At 31.5% G+C, this 20877-nt stretch overlaps 2 protein-coding genes across 2 annotated transcripts; both read left to right on the plus strand.

Moving 5' to 3' along the window:
* The first annotated feature begins 959 nt into the window (after positions 1–959).
* LOC127244973 (zinc finger protein ZAT12-like) lies at positions 960–1674 on the plus strand. The gene has a single exon (XM_051265600.1). It carries the CDS (start codon positions 1010–1012, stop codon positions 1556–1558), a length of 549 nt encoding a protein of 182 aa, XP_051121557.1. The 5' UTR covers positions 960–1009; the 3' UTR covers positions 1559–1674.
* A 12374-nt stretch (positions 1675–14048) lies between these two features.
* Positions 14049–20499, plus strand: LOC127245095 (succinate--CoA ligase [ADP-forming] subunit alpha-2, mitochondrial). Its single transcript, XM_051265746.1, has 7 exons — positions 14049–14361; positions 15707–15916; positions 16808–16978; positions 17286–17409; positions 18184–18245; positions 18607–18688; positions 19990–20499. Exons 1-7 carry the CDS (start codon positions 14164–14166, stop codon positions 20124–20126), a joined length of 984 nt encoding a protein of 327 aa, XP_051121703.1. The 5' UTR covers positions 14049–14163; the 3' UTR covers positions 20127–20499.
* Positions 20500–20877: the final 378 nt, after the last annotated feature.

Genomic DNA, 20877 nt, shown 5'->3' on the forward strand with positions numbered 1-20877 from the left:
GATATACATACGAATATATATAGAGAGAGAGATAATGACGTAGTGGACAGTGTGTATTGAAAGAAAATTACAGTTTGAAAGCAGAATGTTTCACACTAGCTAGAGTATTACTACCTCATTTAATTAATTAATTAATTAATTAATTAATTATAATAATTATATTATTGTTACTATTAAAGCATTTAAAAATTAATTGATGGCTGCCGTAAGATTTGTTGTTGTACCTAAAGCTACTATGATTGATTGACTAATTTGTGTCTATGTCCCCAATTCTGTTAATCCTTTTATTAATTTTAATTTTAATTTTCAATTACCCAAATGAATGAACTAAACTCATCAATTATATTTCTTTTCATTTTAATATTACTTTTATTTATTATATATGAATTATTAGTTTGTAAGTAGACATTAACAAAGATTATTAGTGCACATGATGTGTTTATAATAATAATAATAATAAGAGAGAATAATTTATTCCATACAATTATATCTAGAATGATGATAAATAAAATGGTAAGAAATTTGCAATATTTCAAATTTAAAATAATAATAATAAATTGGATAATAAATTGATTGTTTTTTTTTTTTTTTATGACGTGGAAACCCGCAGCTGCATTGGAACCAATGATATCAACCGCTGTACCACCAGATCATCCTTTATTGGACAAGAAATTGATGGTTGAATGTGAAAGAGGAAGTATCCAATTAATATTATTATTATTATTATTATTATTATTATTATTACATAATAATGGAAAATTATATATTCAAGTAGTAAGTTCCAATTGTTTGACTTAGGAATTCATCAAAAAAATTGCCCAATTCCATATTCTGGTGTACCATTATTATTATTGTTATTATTATTACAACAAGTCAATAGTCAACATTATTACTTGCATCAATTCATGCACATACATACAGATTTCTGTCTCTATATTTACACATATATATATCGTTATCTTTTTCTAAAATCTGCACAAAAATTAATTAAATTACGATTAATATCAAAATGATGATGAAAAGGAGTAGAGAAGGAGAATACAGTGCCGAGGACATAACCGCCATGGCAGCCAATTATTTGGTTCTATTATCCACCGGCGGAAGAGCCGATCAGGCGGCGTACGGCCGGGAATTCACTTGCAAGACGTGCAATCGGCAGTTCTCGTCGTTCCAGGCGCTCGGCGGCCACCGCGCAAGCCACAAGAAGCCGAGGCTTCTGGCGCAGGCGGGCGGAGCGCCGGCGCCGGCGCCGTCGCCGCCGAAGCCGAAGACTCACGAGTGCTCCATCTGCGGAATGGAGTTTCCGATCGGGCAAGCGTTGGGAGGACATATGAGGAGGCACAGAGCCGCCGGCGGGACTGGTGATGGTCGGAAAGTGCAGGCGGAGGAGGATACGTCGCTGTCGCTGTCTCCGCCGCCGCCGCCGCCGCTGCCGGTGGTGAAGACGGCGGCGAATAATAGCAGGAGAGTTCTTTGTGTGGATCTGAACTTGACGCCGTCGGAGAATAAGTTTGTGTTCGGGAAAATATCTCCGGCCGTCGTCGATTGCTTTTTCTGATGGATTTTTTTTTTTAAAAAAAAATTAATTAATTAATACATTATTTGTTCATTTGTTAGTGCACAATATTCAGACATTATTTGTACCTTTTGCACAGATAATATATATAATAAATCAATTTTTCATTTTACTAAATCTGTCTCTTTTTTTTTTAGGTTTTTTTTTTTTTTTAATGATGAGCAGGAAACTCTGGCTGAACCTAATATCTTGCAAATTAGACTCGATAGACAAGTCACACTAAGCGAATCATGTGTAGCAGGCGACGATAAAATCTTTTTTTTAAAGGGGGAAGGGGGGTTTGCTGTGTTTTGGTTTTAGTTTATACATAATATAAATGTTTATACCCTCGATCTAATATTAAAAATATTTTTATAATTTACAATTTATTATTACATAAATATCATTATTTTTATATTATACAATACTAATAATATTATTTATCATTTTATTTATACTATTCTAATATTAAAAATTTTACGTACAAAAAATAATCGAATATACTTATTTAAGGGACAAAACAATATATATACTTCATCTGTCCCTTAACAATCTATCTATTTTTTTATTTTAGTTCGTCCCATAACAACGTATTAATAATAAAGTATTCATTTCATTTTTCAATAATCGTACTCTCTAACTAGCATTACAAATATCATTCCAATTTATAATATATTACACAAATATCATTATCTTTATATAATACAATACTAATAGGATTAATTTAATTTTTTTATATTTATTTCTATTTTATCTTAATATAATACTAATATTTTTAAAATTACGTATAATAAATAAATAAATATATAAATATGAGACGGAGAGAGAACATTTTATTTAGAAAATTTTACAAGGAATAAATACCAAAAATAAACCCAATTAAAATTGGTATATCCTGACACATTTCAGGTCGGCGGTAACATACCCATGTTCTATGTCTAACATATTCATATTGCATTTAGCTTATTAATAATAATAATAATAATATATTAAATAGTCAATGAGATATTAAAATTATTACTGGATAATATCAATAAAATTGTTCATGATTTTTTCCCTTACAAATGAAAACTATCTATTCTTTTTCCCCATTAAAATTTTAGTAAAATTTATTTTAGTATGTTTTTGTATATTTGGTACTAAAAAATACTGTTTTCGTTCCAATATAATTGACCTCTTTAATTCATTAGGACTAGATATCAAAGATAATGATATTTAATTAGTAAATAATAGTTATTTTATTTTATTTTTATAATTAATAATATTGATAATTTTAAAATAAATTCAATATATATATGATTAAAAAAAATTAATATGTATTTAAAACTTATATAGTAATAAAAACTATATGCATTATGGATATCATTTAGGAAAGAATAAAATTTTCTATAATACAAGTAAATATAAAATACGTTTGTTTATTTATAATCACTACAAAAAAATAATCTATTTGTAACGGAATTCCGTCCCTAAAGTTCACGTAGCTAATGTAATTTCATTCATAATTCCGTCGCTAATGTCATTAGTAACGGAAAAAATAGATTTAGAGACAAAAAAATTTTGTTACAAAAAATAATTTTTTCTTGTAGTGAATTAACGTAAACCAATTTTATAAATTAAGTGCAGTTTTAAACGTAGATAAAAATATTTTTTTGAAAAGAAATAAAAATATAGAAGTTTTGAATAGATCCACACAATCCATGATGTTATATATTATGTAGTTAATTAAGATGATTTTTGTTAATAATATTTTGATTTAATAAATTTTATATAAAATATAAATATGTCAATTATTATGACAAATGTGTCAATTAAAATGGGATAAAAAAAATATTTATTAATAATAATATTTTGCAGTTAAGACAATATAGATAGAAAGAAAACGTACCCAAAATACTTTGCTCCAGCTTACTTCGACCAAAAGTATTCTACAAATAAATCATAATTTTAAATAAATAAATTTTGTGGATAAATATTAAATTTTTTATTTATTCAGTTTGATTGTAAATTACATTATACTTTAATATATATATATTTAATCAAAAATAAATTTAAAATATATTTTAAAGATGTTAATTAATTAAATTTCACTAAAAATATATGACATTAATCTTATTTAGTAAAGAGTAAACTTTTATATAACATAATAAAGAAATATATATAAATATATAATTAACATAAATTAATTCATATATTTTTTTAAAAAAAATAAAAACTTATAAATATATAAATATAATTTTGTATTTAAAAAAGATAGAAGTAAAATATTACTAGTAGAGCATGCCTTCTAAACAACTAATAAATAAAAAATAATTTTTAAATATTATTTTTCTTTAAATTTTAATTTGGACTATTATAATTAACAATTACTTTATTAATATATTAAAAAAATCACATTAAATATTTAACTTTTATTATTCTAAAATTATCCAGTCAGAACTAAAATTTGAAAATATAATTAAATTGAGAGGATATATAATTGTGTTTTATTTGGATTTCTCAAAAAAAAATTATTATTTATTTTATTTCTTAATATTATTATAAAAATTAATTTTATATTTAAAATATTATAAATTATTTAAATTTAATTTTTTACTATAATTATATAATTATACGGTACATGTCAGCATGACATAAAGGCCATCAAGGCAAGGCTTGCGGTGCAAGTTTCACTACGCGATGCAATCCCAACGTGGACTTGTATATTTGCACATAAGTCCCCAATCTTTCAATTGTACACAATATCGCCCACAGAATTTTACCTGTTGGGTACGTTGTTGTGTTGGCACTCCGACCAGTCCCGAGTCAAATGATTGAACTAAGACCCAAATGGAAATACTATTATTAATTAATTAATTTCTTCTAGAAGCGTGCGTACATAGAAAGCGTGGTTATATGTAGCGCGACTTCGGAGTAGTTTAGAGTTAGTTAGTTACGTCGCAATTTCTAAACTTGACACAGACTACTAATCAAGTGCATGCACATAAAATTAAATTCCAATTAACGTACTAATTAATTTTAGTAATTTAGTATCCATACAAAATAATTATTCTTTTTGTTTAGGAGATTGGATTAGATTTTCGCTATTCATCCCATTTTTTCATCCAAAAAATATTAAATCAAACATCTATTTTTTTATTTTTTATATTATATTAAAAATCAATTTTACATTCAAATATCACATCATACAACTATTCAAATTAAAAAATTTTACTATTCAAATCCCAACTTAAAATCCAAACCCCCAAACAAACACACCCTAAACATGTACTTATTTTTTATACAAATATTTTAGTTTACAATAACATCATTTATTTTACACCAAAAAATAAAGATAAAATTATTTTTAAGGTGTGTTTGTTTGGGGGATTGGATTTTAAATTCACTATTCATCTAAAAAATATCAAATTAAACACCTATTTTTCATTTTTTATACTCCCTCCGTCCACACACAAAGTAAATATTTATTTTTGGCGCGGTGTTTAAGAAATAATAGTATTTTAATTATAGTGGGTAGTTAAAAGTAGTGTAATGACATTTTTGCCCTTACTTTTTGGTATAAAAGTAATAATGTGATGTAAAGTAAGGGTATTTGTGGAAAAAAATAAGGTATTTAATGAAATATTTACTTTGTAATTGGACGTCCCAAAATAGAAATATGTATATTTTCTATATGAACGGAGGGAGTATTATACTAAAAATCAATTTTACATTCAAAATATCACATCAATACCTATTTATATCACATCATACAACTATTCAAATTTAAAATTTTTACTATTCAAACCTCAACTCAAAATCCAAACCCCCAAACAAACACACTTTTACACTATTTTTAACTTTCCACCGTAATAATGTATATTTTCAAAATAGACGGATATGTTCTATTATAAAAAAAGCTGAGAGTTTGCTTTGGTTACTTATGGTTTGAATTTAAATTTTAAAATATTTTTTTATTTAAAATTATATATCTATATAAACTCAAAGTAAATATAACCTTAATAAAAATGAATATTACATATAATATACTCCCTTCGTCCCATATACCATATTCATGTTGCTGTTTCTATCCGTCCCACATATCAATATCATGTTACTTTTATTTTTTGGAAAATGATTACACACTTTAATCTCATTTTAAACTTTTAATTTTATTTTTTTTAAAATTTTAATTAAATTAATTAGTTATTCTAATCTTAATTTATAATTATTTATATTATCGAATAATTATTTTCACTAATATATTCTTAATTATCTACTAATTACACTCTTTCTAAAATATCTTGTCTGTGGCAGATATACGTGGGACGGAATATATTTTTAATGATAATATATATAGATATAAATATACTAATACTTATTCTAGTGTGTACAGTGTAAAAGGGCTTTTGAAAACAAAAAGGAGGGCACGCTAGCTAGATGTTTTTTTCTTGGATAAACACAACGGTAAAACATATAAAGCTGCAAAGTCATAGTTATACAATATTATCTAGAAGTTGATAAATTACGTGTTAATAATTAATTAGAAGGTTCCACGATATGCTCTCTTTGTTATTCAAATTTATTTTATTTTATTGTTATTTAAATTTATTTTTATTTTTTAATTAAAAATATTAATTTTTTTTTTATTTAATACTTTAAAAAGTAAAAGTTTCGAAATTTATATATTTATTTTAAAATGCATGTCTTGTCAAATGAATACAACGACCAAATAATATAAAATCATAAACGACTTTCTTTTGTTCAATTCAAGGGAACTCCGGGGACCATAACTCTGCCGTAAGCAAATCTTCACCGTTGATCATTTTGATGATGAATGGATGGATGGATCCGGTCGACCCTGGACTTCCTAACTGGGATTGATATTAGTTTTATTTTATTATATTATATATATATATATATGTTTTTATGATGTGAAATCCGCAGTCGTTATCCGAAAGTGTGCACCGGGTAAACCCTCGGCCGAACCTAATACCCTGCATGGCAGGTGACCTGAGGTGTCGGAAATTGAAATCCATGACCAAGTCCAACCCCTACACCACCGGTACTTTTTACATATTTAATGTAAAAAAAAAAAGTGTTTTTTGAAGAATTAAAATAATAAATATCTATCATAAACTGATTAAAAAATATCTAAAAATTTGACATAATTATCTTTATTTAATCAAATACTAGATTTTGTTCAGCCTATATTGAATTACATTTTTATATCAGCATCATTCAAGGACTAAAAGATACTCCAAACTGATGGGAAAGAATCTAAACCCAAAAAATTTAAGATGATCCATTATCCCGAACAAAGGCCCAAATCAAAAGTCCGAAAAATTAAAACTTTACAGCTAAGCAAATGTGTTTCTTTGATGAGTTTGAAAAAAAATTGGTTTGGATTTAGTATGAAAATAATATTTGATGTGATATTTTGTGAAAAGAAAAAATATATTTTTTTCGGAGAATATGGTCCAAATAGCAAAATTTTGAGAAAATTGACTAAATAAACACATAAGAAAGAGACTATTTGTTTGTTACCAAAATTCAAACTTTCTACTATTTGAATTATATATATATTTTTTTTACAAAATATTTTATTATACATTATTTTAATATTAAACTAAATTTTTTTCAAATTTATCAAAAGAAACATACCTATAATTGTTATGAGAAAACGAGAAAGAAAGCAAATAAAGAACACAGAGGTTTTACGTGGTTCGGTGACGGTGTGTCAACCTACGTCCACGGGCAGAAACCGGAGAGATTTTATTATACTGATTCAGAGATTTACAATATGTCATCCGACTAAGAACCATAGTTGTCTATTTATAAGCACCCCAAAACACCCTAAACCCTAAGCCTATTTGTTATTAATTAGGATAAGCCCAAAAGGAACCCTGCCAATTGAAACAGCCCTTTCGCTTTGGTTTAGGGTTGGGTAGACCGCTAAATCCAAGTCACGTTTCAACAATCTCCACCTTGACTTGGAGTTTCTCCAACCGCCAAAGGTTCGTTAGTATCTCTCAGTCGTCTCCTTCCTGCCAGATGCCCCGAGAGGGCTTTACCTCCTACGAATATTCACCAAGTTCAAGCAGTGCTCAAACTTCTCCGTCGGTAGCGCCTTTGTCAACATATCAGCTGGATTGTGCTCTGTAGCTATTTTCTGAATAGAAAACTTGTCTTCCTCCAGAACATCACGGATAAAATTCAACCTTACATCAATATGTTTGGTTCTCTCATGATACACTGGATTTTTAGCCAAACTCAAAGCACTTTGACTATCACAGAATAACACCGGTTTCTCCACCTTCAGACCCAAACTCTGCACCAGACCATGTAACCAGATACCCTCCTTAATACCTTCAGTCATTGACATGTATTCCGCCTCAGTCGTCGACAATGCAACCGTAGGTTGTAAAGTAGACTTCCAACTGACTGCACATCCAAACAAAGTGAAGATAAAACAAGTTAGTGATCTTCGTTTCACCAAGTCACCCCCGTAATCAGAGTCTGCATAGCCAACAAGACCATCACCATGGCCTTTATCATCATATACCAGACAAATATCAGACGCTCCTTTCAAATATCGCAAGATCCACTTTACAGCTCCCCAGTGAGCTTTACCCGGATTAGCCATAAACCTGCTCACCACACTAACCGCATAAGCGAGATCCGGTCTCGTACATACCATCGCATACATAAGACTTCCAACTGCACTTGAATATGGAACCGTCTTCATGTAACTAACCTCTTCATCTGTAGCCGGTATAGTGCTTCGATCAAGTTTAAAGTGTGCCGCCAAAGGGGTACTTACCGGTTTGGACTGATCAACAGAGAATGCCTGCAAAACTTTCTCAATATACTTTTCTTGAGAAACCCATAACCGTCTTGCTTCTCTATCACGCCAGATCTCCATACCAAGTATTTTCTTTGCCGCACCCAAATCCTTCATCTCAAACTCACCCTTTAGTAGAGCCTTCAAGTCATTAATTACAGCCATGTTTTTAGCTGCAATTAACATATCATCCACATACAACAGCAGATACACAAAGGAATCAGTAGAAACTTTCTTCGAGTAAACACAGTTATCAAACTGATTACGAGTATAACCATTAGACACCATGAATGAGTCAAATCTCTTGTACCATTGCCTCGGAGACTGCTTCAAGCCATACAGAGATTTCTTTAACAAGCATACCTGGTCCCCTTTAGAACTGTAGAACCCCTCCGGTTGAGACATGTAAATCTGTTCTTCTAGATTACCATGAAGGAATGCTGTTTTTACATCAAGCTGCTCCAGCTCCAGATCAAAAGCACCCACCATTGCCAAAAGAACCCGAATGGTTTTGTGTTTCACCACAGGAGAAAAGACTTCATGGTAATCGATTCCTTCCTTCTGTGAAAACCCTTTTGCCACCAGTCTCGCCTTGAACCTAGCAGGTTCAACACCAGGAATTCCCACCTTTCTTTTAAAGACCCACTTGCATCCCACTGGCTTCACCCCTTTTGGTAGTGCAACAAGATCCCAAGTCTTGTTCTTTTCAAGAGACTGCATCTCTTCATTCATTGCCATAATCCAGGTTTCTGCATCTTTACTCGCCACAGCTTCTTTATATGTCTTTGGCTCATCAGAGCCAAGATCATCACCAACCGCTAGTGCATAAGCAACAGAATCCATGTCACACATATTGACACATCCTGCAAACCTAGCTGGTTTCTGAATATTTCTCTTTCCCTTTCTTGCTGCTATGGAATCTTCAACCCCAGTACCAGCGTCATCAGCTTCCCCCTCAACCGGTTTCCCTTGAGGTTTTGACTGATCTGGTTGATCGGATTGATCAATAGTATTATCCTGCTGCTTTTCCTCTAACACAACTCTGTCAGGAGTCTCAAACTCCACCCTCTGGTTAGCACCACAATCTTTTGTACCTGCAATACTTTCACAACCTCTACTCTGATCAAGCATAGCAGATTCATCAAAGGTTACATCTCTGCTAATAAGAAATTTACCAGGATTTTTACCTTCTGTACACCACAGTCGATAACCTTTTACTCCTGTTGCATACCCTAGAAATATGCATTTTACCGCCCTCGGCTCCAGCTTACCATCATTCACATGAGCGTATGCAGGGCATCCAAATATTCTTAGATTAGAGTAATCAGAGGGTTTACCGGACCATACCTCTTGAGGAGTCTTTAAGTCAATTGCAGTTGATGGAGATCTATTAACCAGATAGCTAGCAGTGTTTACTGCTTCAGCCCAGAATTGCTTAGACAAGCCAGCAAATATGCGCATACACCTAGCACGCGCCATGAGGGTTTGATTCATTCGCTCTGCAACTCCATTTTGCTGTGGTGTGTGTCGTACAGTGCGGTGCCTCACTATACCTTCTTTCTTGCAGAAATCATCAAATGGAGCGTTGCAGAACTCCAACCCATTATCAGTTCTTAGAGTCTTGACCTGTTTACCCGTCCGTTTTTCAACCATGGTCTTCCACTCCTTGAACTTCCCAAACACCTCATCTTTAGTTTTTAGAAAGTACAACCAGACCTTTCTCGAATAATCATCTATGAAAGTGACAAAGTAAGAACACCCGCCCTGCGATTTCACCGGAGAGGGACCCCATAGATCTGAATGAACATACTCCAGAATTTGTTTTGAAGTGTGATGACCGGTACTAAACCTCACCCTGCGTTGCTTCCCTTTGACACAAGCCTCACAGAATTGAATTTTACCTATCACATCTCCACCAAATAAACCCTGCTTGCTCAACACAGACAACCCTAGCTCACTCATGTGACCTAATCGCCGGTGCCACAAATTTGTCCTGTCATCGTGTTTATCCAAGGACTGAGATACCGCCGCCGTTCCCATCACTGAACTGCCCTGTAGAAAATAAATTCCATGCTGCAGTTTTCCCTTCATCATTACCAGCGCACCTTTCAGGACTTTCACCCACTCACCTTCACCATGATATTTTAAACCATTCTTGGCTAAGGTGCCAAGAGAAATCAAATTCTTTCTGAGTTCAGGAACATACCAACAGTCAAATTTCCTGACAGTACCGTCATGCAATTTTATCTGCACTACCCCGCTCCCTTTTATGGCTAGAACCCCATCATCACCTAACTTCACCGTTCCATTCCACTCCTTAAAAGAAGTGAGTAGATCACGAGAGAACGTCATATGGTGAGAAGCACCGGTATCCATAATCCAGGAGTCAGCAGTACTAGCACTACACGCTGTCAGAACTTCACCAAAGTCCCCATCATCAGAATTGTCTTGTACCACAGCAGCACTGCTGCCACTGTTACTAGAATCAACTTTTGTATTTCCCTTCTTTTGTGGACAATCCCTTTTAACGTGCCCTTTCTCCTTGCAAAGATAACACTTAACTTTGCTAGAGGATTTTGATTTTGAACGCGACCTCCCATTCCCGTTACCCCTCTCATGTGGTCTTCCCCTACCTGCAAACAGACCTGAACCAGAACCCTCTTCCAGAGAAACCTTTCTTTTCAATTCTTTGGACATAAGGGCATCTTTCACATCATTAACAGAAATTGTAGTTCTACCATATAGCATAGTATCTACAAAATTCTCATATGAACCAGGTAGTGAACACAATAAAATTAGGGCTTGGTCTTCATCATCTACTTTAACCTCAACTCCTTGAAGATCAAGAATGATACGGTTAAAGGTATCAAGATGATCCTTTACCTGAGTACTTTCGGACATCCGGAGGGTGTAAAGACGTTGCTTCTGATATAGCCTGTTCGTGAGGGAGTTGTTTTGGTACTTCTCACACAGTTTATTCCATAACCCAAAAGCCGTTGTCTGATCTACAACCTCCCGTAACACCTCATCAGTAACTGACAGCATGATCGCGGAATGAGCCCTTGCCAAAATCTCCTTATTTACCTCCTCCTTCGTGTCTTTAGGAAACTTGTCTTCTCCCTCCAACGCAGCCGCACATCCTTGTTGAACCAGAAGTGCCCTCATCTTGACCTTCCAGAGCGTGAAGTCATTCGACCCATTAAACTTCTCCAGATCAAATTTATACGAGGACATTTTCAATCAATGGGATATGGCTCTGATACCACTTGTTATGAGAAAACGAGAAAGAAAGCAAATAAAGAACACAGAGGTTTTACGTGGTTCGGTGACGGTGTGTCAACCTACGTCCACGGGCAGAAACCGGAGAGATTTTATTATACTGATTCAGAGATTTACAATATGTCATCCGACTAAGAACCATAGTTGTCTATTTATAAGCACCCCAAAACACCCTAAACCCTAAGCCTATTTGTTATTAATTAGGATAAGCCCAAAAGGAACCCTGCCAATTGAAACAGCCCTTTCGCTTTGGTTTAGGGTTGGGTAGACCGCTAAATCCAAGTCACGTTTCAACAATAATATTATTTAGTTAGATTTTAGGGTGTGTTTGTTCGTGGGTTTAAATTTTTTTGTTTGGATTTTTTTAAGTAAAAAGTTGAATTTGAATAGTTGTTTGATGTTATATAAATAGAAGTTGATGTAATGTTACGAATGTAAAATAAATTTGTATTAATAGTATATTAAAAAAAATAATTATTTAATTTGATATTTTTTTTTAAAAAAAGAATTGAACAGTAAAATTCTATGATAAAATTGACAAAAGAACACAACCTGAGTATATTTTTAAAATTTCATCTCTTTCTTTAATCAATTTTTTTGTTTAAAGATAAACTTATATTTAATCTTAATTTTTATTTACTTTGTCTTTTTCTAATTTTTTTATTAGGTTACTTTCAGTTTTGTTTGTAGGGTTATAGTTTAAAATTGATTAGAATTTATGTGTTTATTTGAATTTTTATTTTAAAATATTTTAATATAATATTTTGTAAAATAAAATAATATATTTTTGTTAAAAATGGTATAAAATAAATAGAGTATTAATTTAAATTGAAAATGACAAAAAGATAAAATATTTTCTAAAGCATCAAACTCAAACTAATTAAAAAACTCAAATACAAAATAAACTCTTGGTATTATTTTATGTGAGGTTATGAGTTCAAATCCTGACGCTTTCAGGTCCACATGTTATATATGGTTCGCCTAATGTGACTTGCTTTATCGGTTCGGCCGGGGACAGTTAAAATTTTTCATTTTATTTTTTTAAGCAAGAGCAACTCTGGAATGAATATCAAAATTTAATTTTGATTTTTTCACATTAATTTCACTTTAATATAAAAGTAAAATAGATATTATATTATTTTATTATATTACTATATATATAAAATATTAATTTATCTTAATTTATATGGAAAAGTCAAATAAAAATTTTTAAAGTGGATGAAAAGAGTATATATTTAAATTCTATTTTTGTATACAATAGTTTAAGGAATTATATTTTTGTATTAAGATTTTTATTTTAATTTTCATCAAAATAAACTATGAGAGATTGAGCTATTTTCTCACAGACAAGGTAGTTTAGATATTGTAGGTTAATAAATTATTAATAATAAGTTACGATAATATTTTATTATTTTTTATATGAGTTGTGTTGTTGCTATTTTAAATATTTTTAAAATTATATTTCAATAAAATATATGAAATATAGGTATCATTTTGTAGACAATAAAATTTTATATAATACAAATTAATAAAAAATATATATTTATTTATCATTACCATAAATAATGAAAAGTTTTAAATATATATAAAAATATTTGTTAATTAAAGAGAGATATAGAAATAAAAGAATTTTGAGTGGATCTTGTATAAGATGTTAGAAGTTTAATTATACATCATATCAAGACATATTTATATTACATTAAACAAAGATTTCAATTCAAACTTTTAGTATTTAAAATTAAAATTCAAAAACAAAATCTTACAAATATTTTTGGGTCAAACGCTTCTCATAAATATTATTAAAAAACTATATAATATACACATATTAGTATAATATACTATATATTTTATCAATTCAAACAAAAATTAACAATTCATTACAAAATATTAATATTTTTTTATATAATAAATACAATTCTCCATGAAAAACACTATGTTTCTTTAACTGAATTTTTCCAATTTTACTATTTTAATAATAAACCCAAATCATTATTATTTATTTTTTTAAACTCAACCAAAAGATGTAATAAAATAAAATAAATAGAAAAATAATATGAGTACATCAATAATAGTTATATTTATGGGTATATTTCTTTTGCAAAGTTTTCCCAAATTTTACTATTTTAATTCTGTATTTTTCGAAAAAAATATTTTTTTCCTTTCCTAAAATATTCCATAAAATATTATTTTTCACATCAAACCTAAATCAAATTTTTTCCAAACTTATAAATAAAAAAACACACTCTAATAAATATAAAATTAATGAATAAAATTTTAAAAGTTAATTTAATTTTTTTTAATTAAATATGATAATATATATATATTTATAGACAAATTAAAAATAAAATGGTAAAACAAGGGAGGACAGCGTCTCAATTACTCCATATGCTTATTCTTGCCGAGACCCATAGGGCATCTCATTTCAGTTTCCTTCGCATCTCATTTCAGTTAAAAACCTAAAACTACATTTGCATTTGCGAGAGAGAGCCAGCAGTCAACGGAATCCATGGCTCGCCACGCAACCAAACTGCTCGCCGACCTGTCGCGTCGCCTACAGCTGCACCACCAACGCCGTGCTTTTGGATCTCCGCCGCCACCGCCGGCCGTTTTCGTCGATAAGAACACCCGCGTCATTTGCCAAGGAATCACCGGGAAGAATGGCACCTTCCACACAGAGCAGGCGATCGAATACGGTACAAAAATGGTATCGTCTCGCTCTCAATTTGGCGCGTTTTGTGTATTTATTATGCTTCAATACTCATAGTATGGACCTTGGCGTGGAAATGAGCATCTGAATTATTGTTTGTTTGTAAAATAGTTCTTCCATTGGACAATTAGTATTGAACAATTAACGGAGATTTAGGTTTCCAGATACGTGCATAAGTTTGGAAGTTTTATAGTAACAGCACGGTTGACGGTTTAGTTATTTATAAATTTTTGCTAGGCTAAAGGAAAATGATAAACTATAATTAAATCTAGATCTTGTAGTCCATAGATGTTTGGTCTCCATGACTCAGGTTTGTTCCAACTCGCTGAATCAGTAATCCAATCTGGTCATTCATAATCATTGAAAAATAAATAAAAAAGAATAGGAGAAGCTCATTGTTAAATTTGACACCAGGCATGTGCACGCTTCAGATTTGCTTTAATCTTCAGTGTTTGTTGTATGTCATTATATTGATATAGTAACTGTTATATTAGTCTATCCACAGATTTGTGTATATTCAATATTTGATGTAATTATGTATATATTTCTAGTGATCTGTGTGGATTTTGATTGGAAGTAATTCAATATTGTCTGCATATGCATGATTTGTTGATGTTTATTTCACTTCGGTATGGAGGGAAGTGCATTATTGGGATTAAGATGTCAAAACTTCCTTTGGTTTGATTTTGGAGCATTTTAATCCCAATGACATGCCCTCTGTACATAAGTGAAATAAACATTAACAAATTCATGTGTGTAGATAAATTTGAAATGCTCTAATCCTTTATACCGGGGAATTGTTTTTGGATGGATTCAGGGCTGTGGATACAGGGCTTTTTGTTTCCAGGTAATTTGTTTGATGTTGTATCTGCTAGTGCAAAATAAAAATGTTTTAGGGAATAGGAAATTCTGAAACTGGAGAGGAAATTGAAATGAAATAAAACAAGTAACTGTTGGTACTATTTCTGGGGAACTAGACATATTACTTGAGGAGCTAATATGTTTTTAGGAAATTTAAATTAATATAAACATGTGAACTTATATTATACTCAGCCAAGGAAATTAGATTATAGTTCTAACGAGAGTTATGGATGATTAAATTGCACAACCTTGTCATGGAAAGTATTCTTCTTACGAGTTTCATCTACATTATTATTTATTGTATTATCTTTACTTTGTTTTATTTGTTGATTTTTGTAAATTTCAACTAAGTCTACTGTAAAAGTAGTCTTGAGTAATGTTTTAGACACAGGAAGTATTTTGAATATTGGAATGATAATCCTGTATAGAGTATATTTTTGTTATGTTGTCCTAATACATCCTGCAATATCTGCACACATAGGTTGGTGGAGTTACCCCACGAAAAGGTGGAACAGAACACCTGGGGCTTCCAGTTTTTAACTCTGTAGCAGAGGCAAAAGCTGAAACCAAAGCAAATGCTTCAGCAATTTATGTTCCTCCACCTTTTGCAGCTAAAGCCATCATGGAAGCAGTGGAGGCTGAACTAGATTTGGTTGTCTGCATTACGGAGGGAATACCACAACATGACATGGTACATATCTTGCTATACTGCATTTGTTTTCTCATCTTTTCTTCTACAGTTTAATTTTCAGATGAACTTCTGTTGGCATGGTTTCACCACAAAGAATCTTTTACGGCGTCACAAACAAAGTTAAAAGTTGAGGCTTGTACATGATAATCATCTTCTCAGCTGAGAGATTCAATCTCTTGTTGAGCCTGTTTTATGATAAATGCTGAGTTGCCTTCTAGTTAGGCATTTCGTCACCAGTATTACATTGACCCATTTTTGGTTAGAACATGAAAATTTCCTCTTGTCTCTCAATAAAGGTCAGCTGGTAAAATTGTTAACCAAAATAAATTTCTTGAAGTGTGATATTGTGAGATGCCTGTTAATATTTTCACATCTAATGTTTTAAAATGTTAAACTCCCATTATCTTTTCTATGGAAAAGGAGAAACAAATTCTTATTTCTCATGATTAAGAGCTTTCAATATTAGTTGTTTGTTAATATCTAGCTCATACTTGATATCGCTTCTTATTCCAGAAGGCTAACATTATTTAGAATGGTTTAATATAAACAGTACACAACTACAATTTTCTAGTTTTCATATTTGTTAATATATATTATTTTTTGCTAAGATAATAAATTCTGGCTGATAGTGATTGCTGTTCAATGATTAACTAATGATTTGGTTTTGTTCTATTATGTTGTCTGTGCCAAATTAAAAGTGCAACTTGAGGATAAATCACATCCAGCACAATCTGTTGTGTTATAATAGCACATAATAATGTTGTGGTATTCCCGCCCTCTGTGTTGGATTTATGAAAAATGTACTTATCTTGGTTTACAGATCAAGGCATTCTCAACTAGCTTATTATGTTGTCAAACTTCTTTACTAATGATTATTGCCATAAACTGCAGGTTCGTGTGAAGGCTGCTCTTAACAAACAGTCAAAAACTCGGCTTATTGGTCCGAATTGTCCTGGCATTATCAAGCCTGGGGAATGTAAAATTGGAATTATGCCTGGATACATTCACAAACCTGGACGTATCGGAATCGTTTCTCGATCTGGAACATTAACTTATGAAGCGGTACATAAAGCAAAGTATTATAGAATATTTGGCCATAAAGTCTGCCTTAGTTGATTTGTGGCTGACATATTGATGCAATTAGTACAAAGTATTATAGAAAATTCTCTAGTTGCTGTACATTTTACATTGTTGAAGCCAAAAAGCAAATGTGGCATAGAGTTGATAGCAGTTTTGAAAAATGTAGCTAAGAATCACTTAAGTAGTGTCTTACTTTCGTTTTTGGGCATGAGAGTACAAGTAATTACTTTATCAATTGCAGACAGTACTATTTGACACATGGATAATATTATACTTGTGTGTCTTTTAGGTCTTCCAAACAACTGCTGTTGGCCTTGGGCAGTCGACATGTGTAGGAATTGGTGGGGATCCTTTCAACGGAACAAATTTTGTTGATTGCATGGAAAGGTTTCTTGTGGATCCACAGACGGAAGGTAAATTTAGAATTCTTATTTCAACTTCAGTGTCTCTTGGGATAATTATTTAAATGATTCTCCTATGTTTTTTAGCCTAAGAGACAAATGTTATTCACGTGTTGTGTTGTAATAAAATCTCAAATTATGGTTTTATGCTTCTCAATCATATCTTTGAAGAAAGCAAAAACATCCATGATGCAGTTTCAGTATTTTGGTATTAAATATTTTCCTTGAGGGATTTGTTAAAATGGAGAAATTACCGGCATTGGCAATAATAAAAAATCAAAATATAACAAGGAGAAAACAAAGAAAAGAACTGTTGAAACTTAAATATCCCTTCTTCGTTGCAATAGGTTGTGCAGGACTTTCTGAACCATGTGTATTTATTGTGTTAAAACACTGGCAAACAAACTTCCCTGAATAATATAAACTAAAACCTGAATTGAACATGATTGCTAACCTCTGATTCATGCTCAGGATCTTGTGTAACAGCTCTGAATGCTGTGGTCACTTTTCAATGTGGCAGTGGTATATTGCAATAACAATTTATTTGTGACAATGCTTTATAGTTTATAGGTTTTCTCTTATAATATTTAAATTATTGCTGGATTGTAGGCATTTAATTAGAAAATGTGAACATATACAGTTCATCAGTCTTGAAAATTGGTTCGGTTTCTTCCAATTATAGGTGAAGTGTTTAGCGGGCTTATGTATTCCTGAATGGCAGCTGCTGTGTTAGACGTGATTTTTTTATAGTTGATATATTTTTTTGCCCTTTTTCTTTGTGTTCAGGTATTGTTCTTATTGGTGAGATAGGTGGCACAGCAGAGGAGGACGCTGCAGCCCTTATCAAGGTAGAGTGGTCCTCAATGGAGGGCCCTCTGTTATTTTCTATCTATTTTATTTTTACCTTATCAGATCCACTGGAAACAAATAACATTATTAAGATAAATGGACAAACGAATATCTATACACCGCAAATTTAATAAAATACTTATCTAGAGCAAAATTAAAACTCCTAGTGTCGGTTGAAGCTTGAAACCCTGAAGAATCATGAAATTTATATTTTTATGCATCTTTGCACCAGATTAACTACCGAACCTCGGGATGATTGTTTATTTTGAACTCATATTCAAAGTGCTTCCTTTTGTATTCCTTCATTAACTATTCTTCATATTTTAAGTTACTTTGTGCTACTACTGATTAACTTAACAGGAAAGTGGGACAGACAAACCTATTGTTGCTTTTATTGCTGGACTTACTGCCCCACCAGGTAGAAGAATGGGCCATGCAGGAGGTATTGTACTTCCCTGAGCTACTGTTAATTTAGTCCATATTCATGTGTAGTTAGTTTTATGGTTTTGGCTCTCTCATTTCCAGTGAATCTTGTGACAAAATACGGGATATATTTCGTTTATTTATTGCCCTTGAAAATTTCTTGGTAATATAATGAAAACTATATTATATCAGTTCTCTTCTATCTATTATATTAAGATTTTTATCCTGACCGCTTTAGTGAATTGTAAACACTAGTAATTGGCAATCCTTTTGGTTTTTTGGTAAAATAAATAATTCGATAACATCACTGTCTTGTGATAAAGATAAAATTACTTCAAGATACGGCTTCAAAAAAAAAAAATAATAATAAAATAAAAATGTTTTAATAACTCATTAATGTGCACCTAAATTTGGCTTTTAGCTCTCTGTCTGTATTTGTCTTTATTTGTATATGTTTATTAATTTAATAACATGCATGTATGCATTTTTTGTATAACTGGACTCAAATTTAGGATTTAGTTGTCATGTGACTAATGGTGAAGTATCTGACGCCACAAAGGTGGAATATTTGCAATATTTGCGTAGTCAAAATTAGTTGATTGCTTCTTAAAACATTATGGTAGAATGTAGATGAAATTCTCCTTTGAAAGAATTTCTCTTCATTTTGATAGAGTTTGCATTTTTAACTGTTGTTTGCCCTAAAAATTAAAATAAAGATTTGGTAATTAGTTTTTTTTAGAAGTTTCTTAACGTTAATGCACATTTTGATATCATCCCCTTAAGAGATGGGATACTCAACCCTTCCATTTCCTGTTTGGCTGGAGGGAGAGGGACAGTTGAGTGTTTACATAAAATAAAATTTTTCTTTCTGTAGTGTTTTATTTCTGCAATGTGAAAATAAATTCTAGCTAGGATCACCGACTTTTAGCACTTATTTCTCTTTGCTTAGCACCTCACTATATTGCATAAAATTACAAATTGAAGTATGAACAATTCAAAGCAAAAGTGAAATTTATTTTGCATTACACATCCTATATATATATATATGTAATCTAGATAGTTGATGGGAAGCTACCAAACCGCTGTTGTGATATGTATGATTAACTTCTCTTCGAGGTGTAATCTTAGGGTGTGTTTGTTTGGGGGTTTGGATAGTAAACATTTTGAATTGAAATAGTTGTATTATGTGGTATAAATAGGTGTTGATGTTCTAAATATAAATTTGATTTTTAGTATAATATAGAAAATTAAGAAAAGATGTTTGATTTAATATATTTTTAGGGAAAAACTTTGATAAATAGTAAAAATCTGATTTTGCAGCTATTGTATCGGGTGGAAAGGGTACTGCACAAGACAAAATCAAGACCCTCAGAGAAGCTGGGGTGACTGTGGTCGAATCTCCTGCCAAGATTGGCACTGCGATGCTCGAAGTCTTCAAACAGAGGGGCCTAGTTTGAAGCTGATCACCACTCAAGATTTGGTCAGTAATTTCTCCCCTCCCTAATTTTCTTGGGTAGGCAAACAGAGTTAGTGTTCTCGATTCATCGGATCGGATCCGTCATGGCTTTGCAATAACGAAGACATGAATTTTTGTTATTTGTGCAAGAGATGGTGTTTGTGTTGGAATCTGCCATAAAATTCTATTGCAGGTTCGGCTCATAGGGTGGCTTCTTGTTTTTCGATTGAAGGAAAGTTGTGTGTGACGACAATATTATTATTATTATTATTATTATTATTATTATTTTGGCTTCATTTCTATGATACCCGTGCTTAAAATAATGTATAATGAGATATTTTGTGGGAGAAGAAAATGTATTTTTTTCCGATAAATGCAGAGTTTAAAGAGTAAAAATTTGGGGTTTGGTGATTAAAGAAACACTTGTTTCAATATTTTTGTCTACATTTGTGCTTCCTAATTATTAAAGTGTATTTCGTCGAAATAGCATTATTGGATTCTTTTTACATTAGGTTTCACACTATGTCTATGTTAGTTGAAGAGCGGCTCAACTGCTTACTTGCGTTCATGTATGTATTCTCACCTCTAACATTGAAAAGTGCCAATGAAGAAGATTCAAGAATATATATATATATATCATATGTATTGTTTGTTATGCTATCACAGTATTTTTGTATATTGTTTCTAATAGAAATTGCTGACATGATAGTAAACATAGGCTATGGGTGAAAGTTGTCTTATTTTGTCAAATT

Source organism: Andrographis paniculata, unplaced genomic scaffold (assembly GCF_009805555.1).
Source record: "Andrographis paniculata isolate CXL003 unplaced genomic scaffold, ASM980555v1 Contig21END, whole genome shotgun sequence".
Taxonomy (NCBI): domain Eukaryota; kingdom Viridiplantae; phylum Streptophyta; class Magnoliopsida; order Lamiales; family Acanthaceae; genus Andrographis; species Andrographis paniculata.

Bases quoted from the DNA above. Each gene is read 5' to 3' on its own strand.
- LOC127244973 (XM_051265600.1), top strand. From the start codon at position 1,010: ATGATGATGAAAAGGAGTAGAGAAGGAGAATACAGTGCCGAGGACATA.
- LOC127245095 (XM_051265746.1), top strand. From the start codon at position 14,164: ATGGCTCGCCACGCAACCAAACTGCTCGCCGACCTGTCGCGTCGCCTA. The intron at 14,362-15,706 runs GTATCGTCTCGC...CTGCACACATAG, and splicing joins TCGAATACGGTACAAAAATG to GTTGGTGGAGTTACCCCACG. The intron at 16,979-17,285 runs GTACATAAAGCA...TGTGTCTTTTAG, and splicing joins GAACATTAACTTATGAAGCG to GTCTTCCAAACAACTGCTGT.